Source organism: Oreochromis aureus, linkage group 12 (assembly GCF_013358895.1).
Source record: "Oreochromis aureus strain Israel breed Guangdong linkage group 12, ZZ_aureus, whole genome shotgun sequence".
Lineage (NCBI taxonomy): Eukaryota > Metazoa > Chordata > Actinopteri > Cichliformes > Cichlidae > Oreochromis > Oreochromis aureus.
In genome coordinates, this window is record NC_052953.1 from 27,835,919 (window position 1) to 27,854,620 (window position 18,702).

Sequence of the window (18,702 nt, forward strand, 5' to 3'; positions counted from 1 at the left end):
CGGCTGACAACAGTTTTTGTTTGCTCCATGGATCATTTTAGTTCAGGTTGGTGTCTTTCCTTTTGTTATATTTCTTTAAGAGTTCAAAATGTGTTGATTACATAAATATAATTTAATTTTCTCTGTTGCACTTCATGGATTTCATAAGCAACACACTTTAGTTGTTCACACAAAGCATAAAGATAAAAAAAACAATATATACAGTGTTATCTTCATTTTAGATGTCAAAAAGTATTTGCGGCTCCCAGTGGTTTCTTTTGCGTGGAAACCAGGTCCAAATGGCTCTTTGGGTGTAAAAGGTTGCAGACCCCTGGTCTAAACAGAGCGCGTTGTGTGTGATATCTTCTTTTGCGCATGCGGGCCGCTTTGAGCGTTCACACTAGAGCGCGTTTGCTGTCGTATTTTATTTGTAGTGTGAACAAGCAGACCAAAAAATCGGATTTGATCAAAAAATCGGAATTGAGCATTAAGACCTGCAGTGTGAACGTAGCCTAACGGGGCCAACCTCGCACAGATCCACAAATGTGAGCTGCTTTCAGGTCCCAGTGTAAAACTGGGACATTTGAACTTCAACCACTACTTTCTCTCCATGCTGATTAGCAAACACAAAGCTAACTGCACTACTAGCAAGGGAGGCTGGTGAAAGAAAATGAACCAGTGTTCCAGCCCTGTTGCATTTGACTAGTAGCATTAAGCTAAGTTGTTCTCCATTTGGCATATTGATTTCTATTTTGACTGATAATTCCAGCTTTCGCTCACGACGGAGGTCAAATGTCACTGCTGTTGTTTTCTTTAATCCCCCTGCACTTTCATCACATCCAGTGGCGAGTGAGCTAACACTATAAATAACACTGAAATTAAATGAATTTCAATTGAATTATAACTCTGAATTATTCTGGCTTGCTTATAATCCACTCTTACAAAATGTTGATCTCAACAGGCCCCTCAAGCTTCACCTTCATCGAAGTCAAGAAAAGTTGGTCTGGTAGTTGAGGATACCTATTCCAGCCAATCGCTACTCATCGTTACAGGTCAGTAGGGACTATGATGTAAGTAATGCAAGGACTTAAAAGAAATTTTTTTATGTGTAAAGTAATACATTTAGCACAGTTGAGGAGACCTGTAAGTATTGCTGTGCCATACTGCAAATTTAGTACAGATACCAAGTAAATACAGGGCCAGTATTGCTGTTACCAATACTTTTGAACTTCGAGCCTATCGCGCTAGTATCAATCTGATACCAATACCAGGACTGGTATCAATACTATCGATATTTTGATCAAACTCTGCTGGTGAGTAACACTGAGCACAGCAGAGTAAGAACAGAGTATTACCTTTATTGACAGAAAACTGCAGTAACAGGACAGTTTAATATATTTCTTTAGCACTGCTGACCCGTGGTAGAAGATGACCACCACATCACGATTGCTGTGGTGAGTCACTAAGAAGTTTAAATATCTCTTATTTATGGTTCATAAAATGTTCATATTTGTATAATTCCCCTTTCAAACTGACAGATGGCTGCTTACAATTCTCAATCTATTCTGTGGATTGTGGGAGATTTCCCACTAATGACTAACAGTAAACTATTATTCAAAATTTGAAAAGGCACTAATCCAAATAATTAGTCAATGCTCAAAATACACTTTTATCACTCACCATGCTTTAACATTGACATATTTCCACAGAAATTACTCATCCAAACCAACCAAGTTAAATCACAGTTCTTAATGTCCCCTGATTTGACATGTAGGATGAATACTTGGGGAAAAAATGTCCCAGAGTTCATATTTAAGGACATTCTGTGATATTTCATTCAAAGTGCACCTCTGAAAGAGCCTTTGATCTAAGTCAAAGGAGAGAAAAAGAGAAGAAAGGGAAAAAAGATCTTGCCCTCCAGGGACTCACTTCCACTCTCCTAACTAATCTTGTTTGGTTGATTACACAGAAGACAAGTGCTTTGTGCAAAGTACTCATTAGGCCCGAAGTAAACAGCAGCCTCTGTTTCTTTCCGCTTCTTTTAAACAAACTGAACGTCCAAATGTTTGAAGTGTTATTAGAGCAGGCAAAATACCCCTAATTTTGTCTTAGTCAGAGATTTTATTTTATTTTATTATTTTAAATATCTGGATAGCCCCTGTATATTTAACTAAGAAGTTTTTAAGAAAATAAACAAAGACAGGACTTTTCATTCTGGATTTTTTATTTATTGCATTAGTTAATATCTGTCTTTTCAGTATAAAATACAAAAATCAAGCGAAAAACAAAAAAGTATCAAAATAAAAATGTGTGTTCTTGAAATATTCTTCCAAGAGTCTCACATTACTGCATGACTCTTTTCACAGCAGTATTTCAGTCATCACACTCAGTAGCTGTGACAAATGCACTTGAATAAGTTAAGGTTTCATATTAAAATGTCAAGAAGGCACATTTACAGTATAACAGTGGATTGTATGTGACTACATGAAATTCCTAAAGGTCTCCTGAGCTGTGGTAGTTTAACATTCACATCACACAAATAAGAGTACATATATATACAACAGGTAAAAAGGATAAAGCATGTACTTGAACATGTAAACACAAAGTATGCCATCAGTGTACAGAGAAGTGAGCTGGTCACATGTTTTGACACTAAAGCAGCAGTTTGATAAAACTGTGACATCCATCAGCTTACACAATTCAGGGTACACCTGGGACAGTCATTCATCTACAGTCAGTTAAACAAACCCCATGTGTGTCTGTGGGAGTACCTAGAGATAACATGTGAACTCCACACAGAAAGGCCCCAGCTAGCTGGTAGACCTGAACCCTGCTGCAGGCAACAGTGCTAACCAGTGTGCCACTCTCTGGGCAGTTGTTGTAGTTTTATTAAATTATGATAAAAGAATGATATGCTCTCATGTCTGTGTTTAATATGAAGCAGCAGCCAGCACCTATCGTAGCCTGGGTAAAAAAAAAAAGTGTCTGTGGCATGTTTATTACTTCAAACATGCAAGTTATACTTAATCCTTTAATCGAACCCTCAACAATCACCCAAATCATTTCCCAAAATGTCAAACTGTTTCTTAAGCACAAACAAATCTATTTAACATGGGGGAAAAATGGCAGCAATATAGAACATCAGTAATCTGTATTGCACAGACGTGCACAGCATAACACAGGGGCCGATGGCGCTCTTGTCTATTGTAACTGGTTCTGTGTGTTGATTGTTGCGTTTTTGTTCAGGGCTGATAGCAATTATGATGTTTTACAATTAAAAAGAGAGAAAGAACTGATATTTGGAATTGATATATTTTTGCAGTGAAAATATAAACCTTGGTGTGAATCTTTAGAACCACACAAAACAGACTACTGCTGGACCACTACTCTGTGACCTAGAGCAATGTCCCAATCACATCCGATTAGTTATATGCATATAGCAAACAATCGAAACTAAAGGCTATTCTGGCACAGTAAAGTACACACAGACTGGAGCTGACCAGTAGCTAGATGAGCTGTGTTTTGAAGGTAGAATAGCAGATATCCTTGAAGTGGTACATCCCACAATCTTACAACCTACTTCTGTTATGACAAGTATGCCCACCTCTTTTCCAGTTTTATTCAATAAAACTCATCAAAAATAGGAACAAATTTCAGAGTATCGTTGATGTGTGCAGCAAAGTTGCTGCCACAACCTTGAATGAATTTTCCCAAGTTATGAGATTAAAGACGACCTGGTCACTCCTGACTGATCCAAGGCATCCCTGACCCAGGATTATAGTATTTTTTACTGATTCTCTCATCAGTACATACAAAACTCCAATTCTATAAATTCGCAGTAAACATATCAGATTTTTCAACTTAAACATTTTACAACTTCATGAAAAGATGAGAAGAGGCTCACCAATTTGCAAGACCAATTATGGAACAATTTCAGAATAAATAATGCTTTATTCTTTCATAAATTTTTTCAGTTTAAACATTTGATATGTTTTCTGTGTCCTATAGTGAATGAAATATGAGGATTTGCTTTTGCGAATCATTACATTCTGCTTTTATTTTTACATTTTATCCCAACTTTATTTTTTAGATTGGAGTTGTGTTGGTACTGCTGGCTAAAATATATTTTGTCTCTTTATCATCAAATATAAGCACCATGTTTTCATTAAGGCATGAAACTGGCGACTGAGGCCATTAACTCCAAAGGAAAGTGTTCAGGAGCCGAGGAATATTTTCCCCACCAAAATCTGTTGCACTGGACTCTGCTGACCACGAGAAGGAATGCATGCTTCTAATTGGACAGGCAAAAATGAAATTTTAAAAAAGCATTCAAGAATAGCAGGGGTACCGGGAAGAAGAAACAAACAGATCTATATCTATATACGCATCTGCTGCTAAGGTTTAAGCTTTGATTCTTTTTTCTTTTAATTAAGAAAAGGTATTAATTAACACCAACATTTGTGTCCATCATGTAAATATGCCAGATCTGCTTTTTTCATATGTAGTGAAGTGATGTAAACAATAAAACTTTCTTTTACCGTAAAAATGTATCAATTCCAAATATCAGCTGTCGGTTGCCGTGTTATCAGGAGTCATTGTTTTAAAAAAAATAACAATAATGGGGAAAAAAGACATCCGTCCTGCACCTCTGCTGGATGGAGGCTGACAGTCTTCTTATGAAGCTTGTAAAAGTTTCATCACTTCTGACTGCTGTGGAACTGCACACGATGAAATTCATTACTCAAAGACTCCGACTATTATGATGAGTAAAAGTATGAAACCTCCACACATGGCAAGATAGAGAAGTTTCTGTCAAAAACAGGAGAAAGGAGTAGTCAGAGGAACTGGCTACATAAGAGAAACCGCAGATCCAGTGAAGCATTCAGCAGATAAACATAATGTATAATATAGATTCATAAATTAAGAGATGGATGTTTGGTTCAAGAAAAGGAAGTTGTGGATGTGGAAGTGTTGTTACCTCACAGGAGGTCTCATGCAGGGGGTTTGGTTAGTCCGACAGACAGGCCGACAATTAGTGCAATAACAGCAAGCAGGATCAACAGAGCAAAGGCAAGAATAATGTATTTCTGGCAAGTGAAGAAGATGACGGTGTTATTTAAAGTTCATGAATGAAAAGAAATGCTGCTTAGATCAGAATATTATATCAAATTTACCTTTGTTAAAAATACAAATATTTGTAACAATGCATCAAGAAAGAACCAGAAAGGAGCACATACCCTCCGGGATTTCTTCTGGTACCTGACTGCTTTTTTGGTCTCTTCCTTTGCGCGACAAATGTATTCAGCTGCATTAGAGACATTTTTCTCGATGTTGTTAACCATATCCCCCTGTAAATGAATACAGGTGCTTTTATTTATGGCAGGGATGTCAAACCTGTTTCACACCGTGGGCCACATACAGGCCACTTTGATGTTAAGCAGACTGGACCATTGAAACTACACGAAGGTTTCGTTAATTCATGAAAAATCAAAACAAACAAAAAAACCCAGTAATTTCTATAGTAGAGGAAAAACAGGAACTTTATGTCCTTTAATTTTGTATCTATTTGGCATAAATAGTGAATGAGAATTTGGGGGGGGGGGTCGTTAAGACAAAGCTGTAAAACTTATTAAATTATAGCTAAAAGTTCAAAATCTATGCACCCCTTCACATTTTCCAAAGCTGTCCAGTGGGCCAGATTAGAGTCCTTGCTGGACAAGTCTTAGTGCCCACAGGCCTTATGTTTCACACCTCTGATTTGATACTGGTATTTATGCTATGAGCTCCATTCTGATATACCAAGTAGACAATATTAGAAACAAGTTTTAAAAGAAAAATCAACAGATCTGCCTGTGAAAGTTTCCACTCAGATGAGGCTCTTACCTGAGTTTCTACCAGCATCGCCATGTCCATGAACATCGCATGGAGCTCTCTGATGCTCGTCTCCAAGCGCATGATGTCCTGGTGTCGTGACTCTATCTCGTTCACGGCTTGCCGTGTGATTTGGGAATCAGAAATGATCTGAGGGAGAAAGATTTAATACCTTCAAAAATCCATCCAAAATCACCCCATCGGCACACAGCCCCAACTGCAAAAAAGATTTACTCATCAGCCACTAGATGGCAGTCGTGGCATTTTACCAAGCAAGCACATTAATGCTTGAGAAACCGTACATCAGAGGTGAAGATGGATGGATTTCCACTTTCTAACATGTCTTCCAGTTCTTCATTGGTGGTCACTCTTCCAGCTAGAATTAAACAAATAAACAAAGAATTAAAAATTGTCTGGCAGTTTTATTTGATTCATAAGTTTTGGCATTCCTAACAAAAGTGACTTTTTTGGACCATGTATATTTGCTCCCACCCATGAAAGTAATATCCCTTCATTTGATGTTAAATCTCATTATGGAACGGAGGAAGAATCCCTCTGAATATATTTTATTTCTTTTGCCCCATCTCTGCCTGCTGCAGCTGTCAGTGGATTCATGCCAAAGGGTTGCATAAGAACTATCTAAGGTACAAAGGAAATCCACACAACCCCCCCAAAGCTCCTGAAACAATCTCTCCAAACAGAGGGCTTTCTTTTACTGCAACCATGCCTCCTGTTGTAAAGTACTCTCCCTGGAGAGAGAGACCGCTGTGCAGGTGCTTACTGTATATCGCACACCTTTACCGGTGGCTGTTCCTCAGAGAGACACTCAAAGCAAAACACACCACACGCTCAGCTCATCGCTACACATCAAGGCTTTTACTTGTGAACGGTGTCGGTTATTGGTGTTCTGCGACAGCACAAACTGAGTCTGGTCAAAGACAGGTGAACTACTGTTGCACAGGCCGCTGAGTGCTCTGCTCGTATCCCGGGCAACGCAAACACAGAGAGGCGTCTCCAGTATCAGGCTCGCCCGTCTGCAGAACTAGAGCCTCTCATTAATGCTGGCCGCAGGGACTGGCTCTGGGAGTCAACCCTATTTTTTTTGCTTTTCACTATTGTTACTCACATGTACTTAATACAATGGATCTGCCTGTTTGTTACAGGGATACTGAACAGCGAGGACTTAACAGAATAAGCAGAAAGCATATTACAAATCTGGAGTTAAAACAAATATGAATCTTAATGTACCTAAACAATCATTTCTATTTGATATAGAATATTTGTTAATGAGACTACATTATATGTTGCTAATGCGGGAACCAATCAGTACATTTCTTTCCAAAACACTGGAAATTTAGTGTCTGGGTGTTGCAGAAACCCTATGCTGTTGCTCTTCTCTGTTTATCAGCACTAAGGCTGGTGTCCAGAGAAGCAAAGAGGAAGCTGGTGTGGTCTGTTTCCTGGATCCTGCCCTAACACAGATGGGGGTTTTACTTCTTTTGTCGCCTTTTTAGCACTACTTTTGTAAGTTTGTCAAAAGAATTGAAAGTGTCATTAAATTCAAGTCCTGTATGGTGATCCATTGGTAGTTAATGTAGCCCATTATTCCTGGGCTTATTCAGATACAGGAGTACAATTATTTGTCACTCACTTATCTCCAGCTGTCTCTGGATTCTTCCTTTGCTTCTTTCCCTGAAGGATACTTGAGTCTCGTTGTACTGGGTCATGACCTCCACAAACTTCCTGGAGAGCACAGTGTGCTGAGGACAAGTCAAAACACAGGGACACAAAGTGATCATGTGCTGCAGGCATTCCAGACTTCTGCTTATCCAGCTCAGGGTTGCCTATCCCAGCTGTTTTAACGGGAGAAGCAGAGTAATCTGCCACAGAGGTAACACATATAGAGAAAACCATTCACTCTTATGTTCACACCTGCAGCCCTTTTAGAATCAGTTCATCTAACCCAGTGCATTTCTTTGGACTGTGGGAGGCCAGAGTACCCAGACCGGATTTAAATCCAGCTCCCTCTTGCTGTGAGCCAACAGGGTTAACAACTGGACCATCATGTCACCCCCTGCAAAGTTTTAACACTTAATACCTTCAGAAGTACAAGATACAAAGTACATGTTGGAAGGTTAATCATACAGTTTTTGCTCTTAAACTAGAGAAATATACCATCAACAAAATATAGAAGTAAAGCTGAGAGCTGGATAGTCAGAAGTTATAATGTCTGGATTTATTTATAATAAAAACAAAACAGCTTTTATGTGTATGAAGTTCTGCATACAGCTAAGAGAGTAGTGCTTGGGTCCTCGTGTGATCAGGTATGTGATAAGTGTGCGTGTGTGAGGAGATCCTGACCTGTGTTTTCTGGATCCTGAAGTCTACGGAGGCCCTGTTAGCAGCATCGTCTTTGGGCATGCTCAGCTCAATGGCTGTGACAAAAAAGTAAAAATGACATCGTTACACAATTTGAAACACATGAAAGAAATGTGGACGACAGCTGAACTCACATTTTAGTTTGGTTCGCACCACATTGGCATTCCCTTTGATATCATTGGTCAGTGCAGCCAGCTGATCCTTTGTTCCTTCGCACACAAACAGGAAACGTGTTAGATTTGAGTTTGTTTAGAAGAAAAGTCGTCATCCAGGTAATCCAAATATTTGATCTGCTCTGATTTCAGCTGGTCACTCGGCAACGACCCCGAGGCAATAATGGAGAGGTTACAAAATAAAGGACAATTTCCACGTCATGGACACTGTGATGAACTACATTAACTGATTCCATGGCAAAGTAAACTGACTTATCCTGTGGCCAGATTTTCCACTCACACAATAAAGAAGGCAAGACACTGATTCGGATCTTGTGTTCCAGTCATAATTTTAAACCATTTGGAATTTGTAGAAATTATTTTTTAGTAAAACAGCATGTTTAAATCCCTGATTGGGTCCTGAATCTCACAGTAGTTTGTCAGGTTTGATACAAATTTGAGTGCTATTTCCTTCACAGGTTTCCGGTCGGCCAGCCATTCATCGCAACTAAGGAAGGAAGACATCTGAAGCACGTTGACTCTGTGCCCAAAAAGACAACTTCCATCCATGCATTTCTAAAAATAAAGCAATAAAAAAACCTAAGGGATGTTAACATCCTAAACGACCCAAACTTACTGTCATCTGTGTTGGGTGCTGATAGGACCATGCTGTGGATCTTCCTCACTTCTTCCACTTGTATGGAGATCTTATCGATGAGTCCTCTGACTTCTTCCACCTACACCAACCGATAAAGAAGTCAAGAACTCATCAGTGTCCTCAATTATTATTATTTTTAGTCTTAATGCACATCCTGGAAGTCACAGGAGTACACACCCTTCTGAAAAAGCTATCCATGAATCCATCTTGGTTAACTGTAACTGCAACATCCTCTTCTGTTTGTGGAGCGCCCTACGAGGATGAAAATGTGTTTGAGTGACTTTTTTAATGCAGCTATGATATTTCATGTCACGGTCCACGAAGTTGAAGCTAAAACAAAAACACTTACAGCGGTCAGTTCAGCCAGTCGATCCTTCATCACACCGGTCAGCTCGTCTCTCGCTCAGCTAGTTGTAAACCATAGGCTGGCTCATCCTGTACATCTCCATGTGGAGAGGAACATTGCCGCGCAGTCAGGTCCAGGTGGCTGAAAAAATAGATTTAGTTTAATCTCTGAGATCCAGGCCCACGAGGTTGTGAGATGACAGTCGCAGAAATAGGAAGTCAGTGCCACAGGTCGAGCAATTGTTTTATCAAAACTGGGTCCAAGACACAAGTCAGAAATAAACCCAGAAAGGTTGTTGTTCCTGTTTCAACTCTGCCGATATTCCCCGCTCAACAAGTGCATCGGATCCGTAATAGATCCACAGTAATATCCCTTTCCCCGGGATACGCCTCTCTCTCTGTCTCCCTCTCTCTCTCAGATGACGTCGATGGATGATTGGGTCCTCCCTTAATCAAATTTGAACTTTATGATAAATAAACTAAATGACTGCAATCATATTTCTAAAGGGCTGAACTTTGTAGAACTATTACACAAATCTGAAACTATTTGAGGTAACAATGTCAGACTTTAATCTTTTGTGGCATTTGTGAGTTTGTTATAAAGCGATATTTTTTATTTCAATTCGATTTCTTTATTTAATTAATTATTTTTTTAGACAGCAACAACAGTTTGTGGTTACATGAGAAGGTTTCTATAAATAATATATGAGCGCTGCTGGATGGCCGCTAAGCTATTATTCACCTGGCCACACAGTGGCGCTGTTTACCCGCGTAAATTGACTTTTGGAGCCTTCGACGGGACTCCTGATGACTTCCCCATATGTGGATATCATCCAAACTCTAAATGCCCAACTCTCATTAAGCATTTCACAAACTGAAATTACCGAGCCAAAAGTCAAACAAGGGCCCACTTCTCATCTGACAACAACATATGTCTTGTTTTATGTTTCCACTTGGAGTGCTCTAAGTTCTTATTTAATACTGATCTTATTTACAGAACTTTCATTCTTTAGTGTGTGTGTGTGTGTGTGTGTGTGTGTGTGTGTGTTGTTTAACTGTAACTCAATTTGTTTTTAAAAAAGGTTTCCGCTCCTTTCCCACATATCTAGGCATATCTGTGCAACTTCGCAGATTTACACACTGTTAAAAAGGAAGGAGCACTCAGCGTATTCCTATTATTCCTAGAAAGGTTTTGCATGCTGCTTGTGTAGCTACTTAGTCATCCAGGTTATTGCAGTCTTCAGAGCTTGAAAAGAAAGCAGCTAGACAACTGCTAGACGACTCTCCACCAGTTGTCGGAAGAAGCTTGCTCGAAACGTCTTTAAAATCGTATGCTATTTACAAATATTTTGAATACAAACTCAGATGTGCATCTGTGGATCACACGGTGCACACCCTGATCTCACTCCTCGTGCAATCTCCAATTACGCACAAGTAACGCCTTTTACGCACAAACTTTAACGCCCCTCCTTAGAAGATCCAAAAAGAATGACATCACATTTTGCAGTTCCCACGTTCAGTCCAGCAGCAGCCCAGCACAGCTCAGCGGAGCTCCTGTACTCCTTGAGGCTCCCAGATGCAGGCAGAGAAATTCTAAGAAAACTGCTTTTTAAATTTTCGGATAAATATTAAGGATTACAATTTTCTGGAGTTGGGCTTCAGTTTTTTATCATGAAAAGACAACTTCTGAAGTTTTTCGGCCTCACGCCACAACTCTAAATTGAATGCTTTATTGAGTCAGTGCTTCTATTTATTTTTCTTTGGGTATTTCTAACCTTGGACAAATGGACTGATCCGAAGTTTTATCTTTTTTCTATTGGAACAATGAGCGGCGCTTATTGGATTCATCTTCATCCGTGGAATTAAGTTGTTTCGGAGAATTGGTGTTATATTTTGCAGAGACTATGGCATTTTGTTTGCGGATTCGCATTTTTACAGCTTTTGTCTCCTTTATTAAGGTAAACTTAAGAAAAACACATCATGCGGAAAATGACTAGCAATTCCTCCCATATAGCAGAACGAACTGTGCACTGCAGACTTTATAAGTGATAATAAACCTGTTCATTTCTTAACAGGTTTATGCTCAAGTGGCGCAAGCTCAGAAGCATCCAGGTAGTAAGAAATTTCTGGACTGACAATTTTCCTGTGTTTTCAGTTGCTAGATTAAAATAATTATTGGATAAAAAAAAAAAAGAAATAATTTGTGAGATCCTGTTTTACCATCTGCTAATTTCCATGCCAGAGGATGTTATTGCTTTGTTTACTTCTTCTGCTTAATCAAAATAGTCTGCTGCATAAACAACTTTTTCCAGTTGTTTGCATCATTATTATCATCACTGTTTTTTTAATCCACCCCAAACCCAAAATGTGGTTCTTGGAATGTAAATTCTGATTAATGAGGCAGTGCTTGATTGGATGAAAAGCCCTTTCTGGATGCCTGTCTATGCTTGACTTGTCCATCCAGGCCTGGAGGTGTTGGACACAGCCTCGCATTACTGGCCGCTGGATGCAGTGGAAGGAATCCATGAACTGTGGGATCACAATGGAAACAGATCAGGTTATATTAACGGAAGCAACATAAGTATGTGAATATGAAAACACCTGTTCCATTTAAATGTGTTTTTACCACTCATCTTCCAGCCAAAGCCATCGTGATTTTAATTTTAATGCCAGATTTATGAGTGAAATTACAATTTAAAAAATCTAGGATTTAAGAACGCTGCAGTACATCATGTACAAAAATCTATATTTGGAGATGACATTTGCCTAATTTTTAATTAAATATCATTTGTAGCAGTGTTATAAATTGATCATTCAGTGAAAGATTAAAGTTAAAGAGGGATCGGGTATAGACTTGGGCATGATGTGTGAAGTCACACTGAGTTTCTCTGACCGCTGCCACCGCGCACGCTGGTCACCATCACTCTGTCTCATACCTGTGCATCACGTCCCTCCCATCGCTTTCCTTTCACTGTTCTGTCTTCTGTTTTTTTTGTCCGTATTAGTGTGAATCACTTTTTTTGTCTCTGTTGTCTTTGTCCAGCTATCAGAATCCACAACCACACTGTGCTCCCTTCTTCCCATAATTCTTCCTATGTGTATACCAATGACTCTGCCTACACTAACATTTCTGCAACACTAGGTGAGGATCCATCACTTTTCCTCTCACTGAAATCATTTGTGCATCACCCACTGCCCTCTGTTGTTCCCTCTGTATTGCCACACGGTTGTGCTGAGCCCTCCACACTTTTCTCCCCGTTCAGTCTTCGGTTCTTGCAGACTGAAATGAGGACTTCTTGGTATGTTGATGATAAGGGATCGTTCTTTAACATTAATTAAACCTGAAGTCAAGTAGGAGACTTATTGACTGGCTTCTGAGATGAGATGCAAGGAAAGCTGCAAAATCTTTATGTTTATCAGATGCAAAACAACATGTGGTTACATGACTATAAAGTCACATAAAAGGGTTACAACACCTTCCTGTTTTTAAAAGAAAATTTTCCTCTAAATTGTGCTTTGTCCCAGACATTGTTGAAGGAATGGTCAACAAGGGCATCTTTCTGAATGGAGATAACGGTGGCACCTTTCTTCACTTTGGTAACTACCAGAACACGTGCATTAGTGACCCTAATTTATGTGGTCCTGAGGGTGAGTGCACTGTACTTAGTCTATAATTGAACAAGTTATCGTTTAGCTTGTAAAACCGTTCTGTTCCTGTACTGACGGCTGCTGGGTTTTCATCATCCCCTAGGCATTACCTTCTCCTTTTTTTGGAAAAACCACGAGTCAGCCTCCCGCTTTGCTGTCGCTTCTGGAGGAAAAGTTATCTCCAATGGCTTCTCAGTCTACACAAACCCTTTAGGAGGATATGTGGAGTTTTACACTCGTAGCAACAAGCACAGATGGCGGGCCAACATCGACGTTCCAGGTACTCTGAATACATTTCCTTTCACATAGTTACATTTCCCACAAGGAATCTATTTTGGTCTTGAACACACCATAAACTAATGGTTATATAATTGCATTCATCACTTGGTTAACTGAGACCAGATGTAACTACGGACAGTTGATTTGGCAAAGGCGGTGGTATATTTCTCAATCTTTTGCCGTAGCACTAAACATACAATTTGTTGGAGATGGCAGACAACGTGCAAAATAATGTTCGGTGTTTAGTTTTGATGTCAAGTTAGAAGAGATATGAAACACAATAAAAGTCAGAGTGTGACCAATATTTTGAATTCATTTCTGAAAATGAAATTACTTTCTTTTCTTTTTTTTTTCATGAGATGGGCTGATACTGTAAACAGTTGACAAAATGGAATAAACCATATGAGATTCAACATTACGTGAAACTTTTACCGATCGCTATTCTCTTCTCAAATGACTTGTGTCATCCTTGTTTTTCCTGCAGTTACTCAAGGTCTTGGTCGTAACTCAATTTTGATGCTAGTGTTCGGTTATAAAGATCCAAACGTCATCTGGTTCTCATACAATGACATGTTGAGCCTTGGGGACATAATGTCAAAATATGTCACATCTCTTTCTTCTGATTTGTGAGAAAAGGTTTTTGTGGGTGAATGAGTAAGACTCGAGGGCCTGTGTGACCCAGCGTGTGATTGTAAGGCGAAAGTTAACAATATAAAAATGTACATATAGAAGTGAATGAGAGACTTGAAAGCTGAGCTTGGTCTTTGGTGCATCCAGTACTGCTTATATTGTAACCACAAATGACATGTGTTTTGGTGGTTTTGGCTGTCTGGCATGTGTGACGGAGAAGGCATTGTCTTTTGGGACTTCTCTACTGTTCATTAATTTCTCTGTTCTTGTGATGCACAATTCATTGTAAATATTGGCTGGAGTTTTTGGTTTGTGCAAACCATAAAATCTAGCATCTGGAACTGAAGGAGTTATAAATTACTCTATCAGTCAAAAGATTAAGCTGGATCAATTAATGGAAAAATCAAGCATTTTAGTTGACAAAGTTAATTCAATTCAGTTCTGTTTTATTTATAAAGTGCCAAATCATAACAAGAGTCGCCTCAAGGCGCTTAATGTTAGTTGAGTTTTGGTTCTTTGCTTAAGACGGCGCCATCAGCTGGTCAAAATGTAAAATTGTGTAGTGTTCTTGCTATTCTAACTATTCTTGCTAAACTAACTTAGCATCATTCTGACCTTAATAGGCTATCTCACAAAAGCCATGTATCTCTGTTCAGCCTCACATAGCTGTTGGCGCGGCTAGGAACTAGTGCTTAAGACACACAAAAATTCTGTTCAGTTCAAGCCAATATTGTTTATATAGGCTCAGGTAGTAGGACAGGTCACCTACAAACTGGAAGGCTTGTGGGCTGATCCATGGCTGCCCTCCGATGCATCCATCGGAGTCCAAATTTGCAAAGCACTTGGTGACAGCGGGAATGAAAAACTCCCTTTTAACAGGAAGAAAGCTCGAGCAGAACCAGGCTCAGGGAGGGACAGCTATCTGCCGTGACCGGTTTGGGATGAGGGGAGGGAGACGGGCAAAAAAGACACAATTTAAAAAACAAATATTAAATTTAAAAAGCTAGAACCAGCAAATATCAGTGTGAGTTTTATTTGATAAAAGCTACTGTGTATTGAGTACACGTCATCATTTACTTTCTGGGTTAACCCAAGCATGAAACATGGTGTCTGCAATATCAGTCGCTTTAAAAAGGCGACCAATGACTGAGAACATTTGCAACACCACACTTCCTGCTAAACTTATTCACACTTATTCACACATGAAAAGCTACAATACCTAAAATATTATAAAGAAATCCCAACAATCAGGTAACCCCCTGTGAGCAAGCACTTGGCAACAATGGGAAAGAAAAAACTTCCTTTAAACAGGAAGGAAGCTCCGGCAGAATCAGACTCAGGGAGGGGTGCATTCAATTCTTCAACAATTGAGCGTTTCTTTCATTTTATGTTTACCTTATTAGGGCCATACTGGACGCACATCCTCTTTACATGGACTAAGAAAGATGGCCTGAAGGTCTACATCAATGCGACCCTAACAGCTGAGAACAAAAATGGAAGCATCTCAGAGGAAACCTATGGAGACCCCTACCCTGACCTCGTCATTGGAACTGCCAACAATAAGAGATATAGTCACTATGTAACAGGAGCCTTTGATGAATTCGTCATCTGGGAAAAGGCCCTTTCACCTGAGAACATCTCACTCTACTACAATGCAACTATAGGTAGGACCTGTCTACTATTAGAAAAAACCTCCTGACATTCTTGGAGATGCCGTATTTATGAAAATGCTTCCTCTCTTTTGACTTTGCTCTGAGGAAATCATGGGTTAAAAAGCAATTTCCGTCCTTATCCATGCTACATTCCATCCACAGAATTCATGCTTAACAGAAGGACATCAAACCATGCAAATAAAACCTGCCTCACTGTCATATGGCTCTTCTTGCAGAAACCATTTTCATGACCTTCAAGTGCCATGGCTTACAGTTTTTCCTTCTAAGTATTTGTAAGAGTGCAAAGACCTGAGTTGAGTTGCAGGGGGCAAATCATTTTAATATAATGTGACAAGTTACAACAAGCTAGGACAAAACACCCAGAATCTTGTCTGTTTTTGTTCTCTTTACCTCTGTTGTTCAGTAGAGTGCCATAAAAGGACACAAAATGGCATTTATGAGAATGTAGAAAAAAATTAACATTCTGTTTTGTGGCGCTTTATATTGTAAGGTAAAAACTTAAAAACAATATTAAAACAGAGAAAACCACAACAATGAGCTTTGGCAACACTGGGAAGGAAAACCTCCCTTTTAACGGGAAGAAACCTCCAGCAGAACCAGCTGGGGTGAGGGGAGGAAGACAGGATAGACTTTCTGTGGAAAAGAGCAAGAGATTAATAATAACTATATTGCAATATATAGTTATGGTTATATTTTCTAATATAAGATATTAGAAAATTTCCTTTTAATCTGAAAAATATTCTAAGCGTAATGAAATGTAGCTTTTTAGCTGAGAGGTTAGAGCATTTTTGGTTTGGTTTTACCGATCAGTAAAGTTGAACTCCTCTTGTGTTGACATATAAAGACTGCTACTGAGAATTATTTATGTGGTCACGATAAAGCCAGAGAGTCTTGATTTCTTTATTACCTGACAAGAAGAGCCTGACTGTTGTGGTTACAGAGAAATATTTTTACCTCTCCAGAACATGCATATAAAATGCTGTATTGAACCGAAGAAGAGCTGACTAACATGTCTAATGTACATCCATATATGGTGTTTTTCTGGTAGCTGCTTAGAGCTGTTTTCATTAAATGACAGCAAAGATATAAAATGTGTCTGAGCCCGGTACAGAAATTAGTGGCAGAGTATTATGTGGTGGAGTATCCCACTTTTGCGGAGGCTGTAAAATACCTCCTCTCATGACCGGGCATTACACTCACACTGTAAGCTTGAAGGTGATAAAATCCAGCCACACTACTGCAGCCTGACCCAGCTGCACTCAACAAAGGACCTAAAAAAAGTCGCAAAAAGGCAAGGTTAGACTAAACCATGACTAAAGACAGGAGTGATGCTAAGCTATTCCCTGTCCTGTTTTAACCCTTTGTATTGTCTTTTCTAGCTTGGGACATGGTTTCTAAAACAACACCTAGAATCTCCAAGGAAGTGATCTCAACTACGCCGATGGCCGTAAGTGTCTCAGGGTGTCTTTGAACAATAAAGCCCAGTAGAGGGGACAGTAGAGGAGGGTCTTGCCACAGAACACAAGTGAGAACTGAGGCCCTAAAAAATTGGTTTTATATCATTAAACATATTAGATTATTTTTGTAACAGAGAATGACTGAGCACTCAGTGTCTTGTTAGCTGTACAGAAGGTAATCTTAGCTCCTTGTTAGCAAACTACATTTGTTAGCTAAGACACATTACTCACAGTTTGAAACTCCAAGAGCTATAACTCCATGGGCTTCAGTTAGCATGCTAAATGTTAAAGTTCATGATAGTACAATTAGCAAAATGCTGTATGTCTTTTTTGGAAGGACTGCCAGAAGAAAAGCCTCTTCTCTTAAAAAAAAATCATGGTGGCTTATCTTTGGTTTGCAAAGCTGCATCTGAAGTAATCATAAGCCTTCTGGAACAGTGTCCTTTAGATAGATAAGATAAAAGCGGAGTTGTTTGGGCAACACGCCCAGCGAGATGTTCGGCGAAAAACCAAAGCATATCAGCGCAAACACCTCATACCAACTGGCAAGCACAGTGTTGGAGGGGTGATGATTTGTGCTTGTTTTGCAGCCAAAGGACCGGAGTGCCTCGCAATTTTTTAGTCGACCATGAACTTCTCTGTATACCAAAGTGTTCTAGAGTCATATGTGAGGCTATCTGTCCGACAGAAGCTTTACCCAAAATGGATCGTGCAACAGGATTACAAGCACGCCAGCAAATCTACGACAGAATGGCTGAAAAGAAAAGATTGACAAATACTGTACGACGGTAATTTGTCAGTTTTGGTATAGATTAGGAATAACTTATTGGATGTTAAAAATATAGTACTCTTACAATGTGTGGGTGATGACACCACATCTCTGTACCTCAACATCATTGGGACTATTACCAGAGCGTCTTTAAGCTAAAACACATATGAAAGTCGATAAAGAAGTAACAATGAAGGACTTTTGGTTGAATCCACACTAAGAGTTTATTTCCTGTTGAGGCATTGTTTCCTTTTAAAGACAAATGCAAAAAAGCAAATAGATAACACATGTAAATAGAAGCAATCTTTTTATCGAAAGGCTTTGTTTGCAGGAAACTAATAAAGAAATAGAAGATAGTAGGCAGAGCCAGTCAACAGTGCACACTACAGCGCACTCCTTGTTGGGCACTAATCTGAAAAAGACCAATGCCAAAACTCTCGTCTAAATTCAAGCTATCAGTCACTAAACATCCTGTGTATGCTGGAACTCGCTGTTCCTGGCAGTAAACTTCATTTGATGCCTGATGTGCTGTCTCCCCAGAGGGCCGCTGATATGAGTCCCCCTGTCATCAGCAGTCTCCAGGAGGAGCTCCGACCCACAGACTTCTTGCCAGTGCAGAGTTTCCTGAAGACGCTGCCCAATGGAACCATTTCTCGTAATACTGCGAACAACCTCACGCAGGTCTCGGCGCGCAGTCCAAAACACATGTTGCTGTTGCAAAACCAATTCATACACACAGATACAATGCCCACCCATGCGCCTATGATGCAACAGTTCTGTGATGTCCATTTTCTTCCACCCAGGGTTTGCTCAAAAGTGTGGAAGAAATGCTGTCTTTTCCTGGACTGACAGAGGTAAATGG

At 39.5% G+C, this 18,702-nt stretch overlaps 2 protein-coding genes and 1 long non-coding RNA gene across 11 annotated transcripts in view; 2 read left to right on the forward strand and 1 right to left on the reverse strand.

Annotated features, from left to right (window-relative positions):
• Nucleotides 1-431: 431 nt before the first annotated feature.
• On the forward strand, nt 432-8,685 carry LOC120442959. Of its 3 annotated transcripts, none has more exons than XR_005615012.1 (4): nt 432-524; nt 941-1,031; nt 1,386-1,433; nt 8,535-8,685. It is a non-coding gene; the product is annotated as an uncharacterized LOC120442959 (long non-coding RNA). The 3 variants fall into 3 exon arrangements; XR_005615011.1 differs by lacking the exon at nt 432-524 and adding an exon at nt 648-828; XR_005615013.1 differs by lacking the exons at nt 432-524; nt 1,386-1,433 and adding an exon at nt 648-828.
• stx2b (syntaxin 2b) lies at nt 2,193-9,710 on the reverse strand. Of its 2 annotated transcripts, XM_031743118.2 has the most exons (11): nt 9,389-9,710; nt 9,217-9,291; nt 9,019-9,118; nt 8,364-8,438; nt 8,212-8,285; nt 7,502-7,610; nt 6,153-6,226; nt 5,863-6,000; nt 5,217-5,327; nt 4,958-5,066; nt 2,193-4,788 (listed from the first exon to the last, which is right to left on the reverse strand). In XM_031743118.2, exons 1-10 carry the CDS (start codon nt 9,416-9,418, stop codon nt 4,971-4,973), a joined length of 882 nt encoding a protein of 293 aa, XP_031598978.1. In that variant the 5' UTR covers nt 9,419-9,710; the 3' UTR covers nt 2,193-4,788; nt 4,958-4,970. The 2 variants fall into 2 exon arrangements, with proteins under 2 accessions (XP_031598978.1, XP_031598986.1); XM_031743126.2 differs by lacking the exon at nt 4,958-5,066.
• A 1,166-nt stretch (nt 9,711-10,876) lies between these two features.
• adgrd1 (adhesion G protein-coupled receptor D1) overlaps nt 10,877-18,702 on the forward strand; it is a 34,499-nt gene continuing 26,673 nt past the window's right edge. For 2 of the 6 annotated variants that reach the window (XM_039621051.1, XM_039621052.1), the window contains exons 1-10: nt 10,877-11,342; nt 11,460-11,496; nt 11,849-11,941; nt 12,428-12,526; nt 12,910-13,032; nt 13,136-13,312; nt 15,345-15,605; nt 16,994-17,061; nt 18,381-18,521; nt 18,644-18,694. In XM_039621051.1, the coding sequence (XP_039476985.1) occupies nt 11,289-11,342; nt 11,460-11,496; nt 11,849-11,941; nt 12,428-12,526; nt 12,910-13,032; nt 13,136-13,312; nt 15,345-15,605; nt 16,994-17,061; nt 18,381-18,521; nt 18,644-18,694 (1,104 nt within the window). In that variant the 5' untranslated portion in view covers nt 10,877-11,288. Of the gene's footprint in view, nt 11,343-11,459; nt 11,497-11,848; nt 11,966-12,427; nt 12,527-12,909; nt 13,033-13,135; nt 13,313-15,344; nt 15,606-16,993; nt 17,062-18,380; nt 18,522-18,643; nt 18,695-18,702 lie in introns of all 6 variants that reach the window. The other 4 variants (XM_039621053.1, XM_039621054.1, XM_031743654.2 and 1 more) reach the window with 4 other exon arrangements.

Bases quoted from the DNA above. Each gene is read 5' to 3' on its own strand.
- stx2b (XM_031743118.2), bottom strand. From the start codon at position 9,418: ATGAAGGATCGACTGGCTGAACTGACCGCT. The intron at 6,001-6,152 runs GTACGGTTTCTC...TTTCTCCCTCAG, and splicing joins CATCCATCTTCACCTCTGAT to ATCATTTCTGATTCCCAAAT. The intron at 5,067-5,216 runs GTATGTGCTCCT...TTCACTTGCCAG, and splicing joins ACCAGAAGAAATCCCGGAGG to AAATACATTATTCTTGCCTT.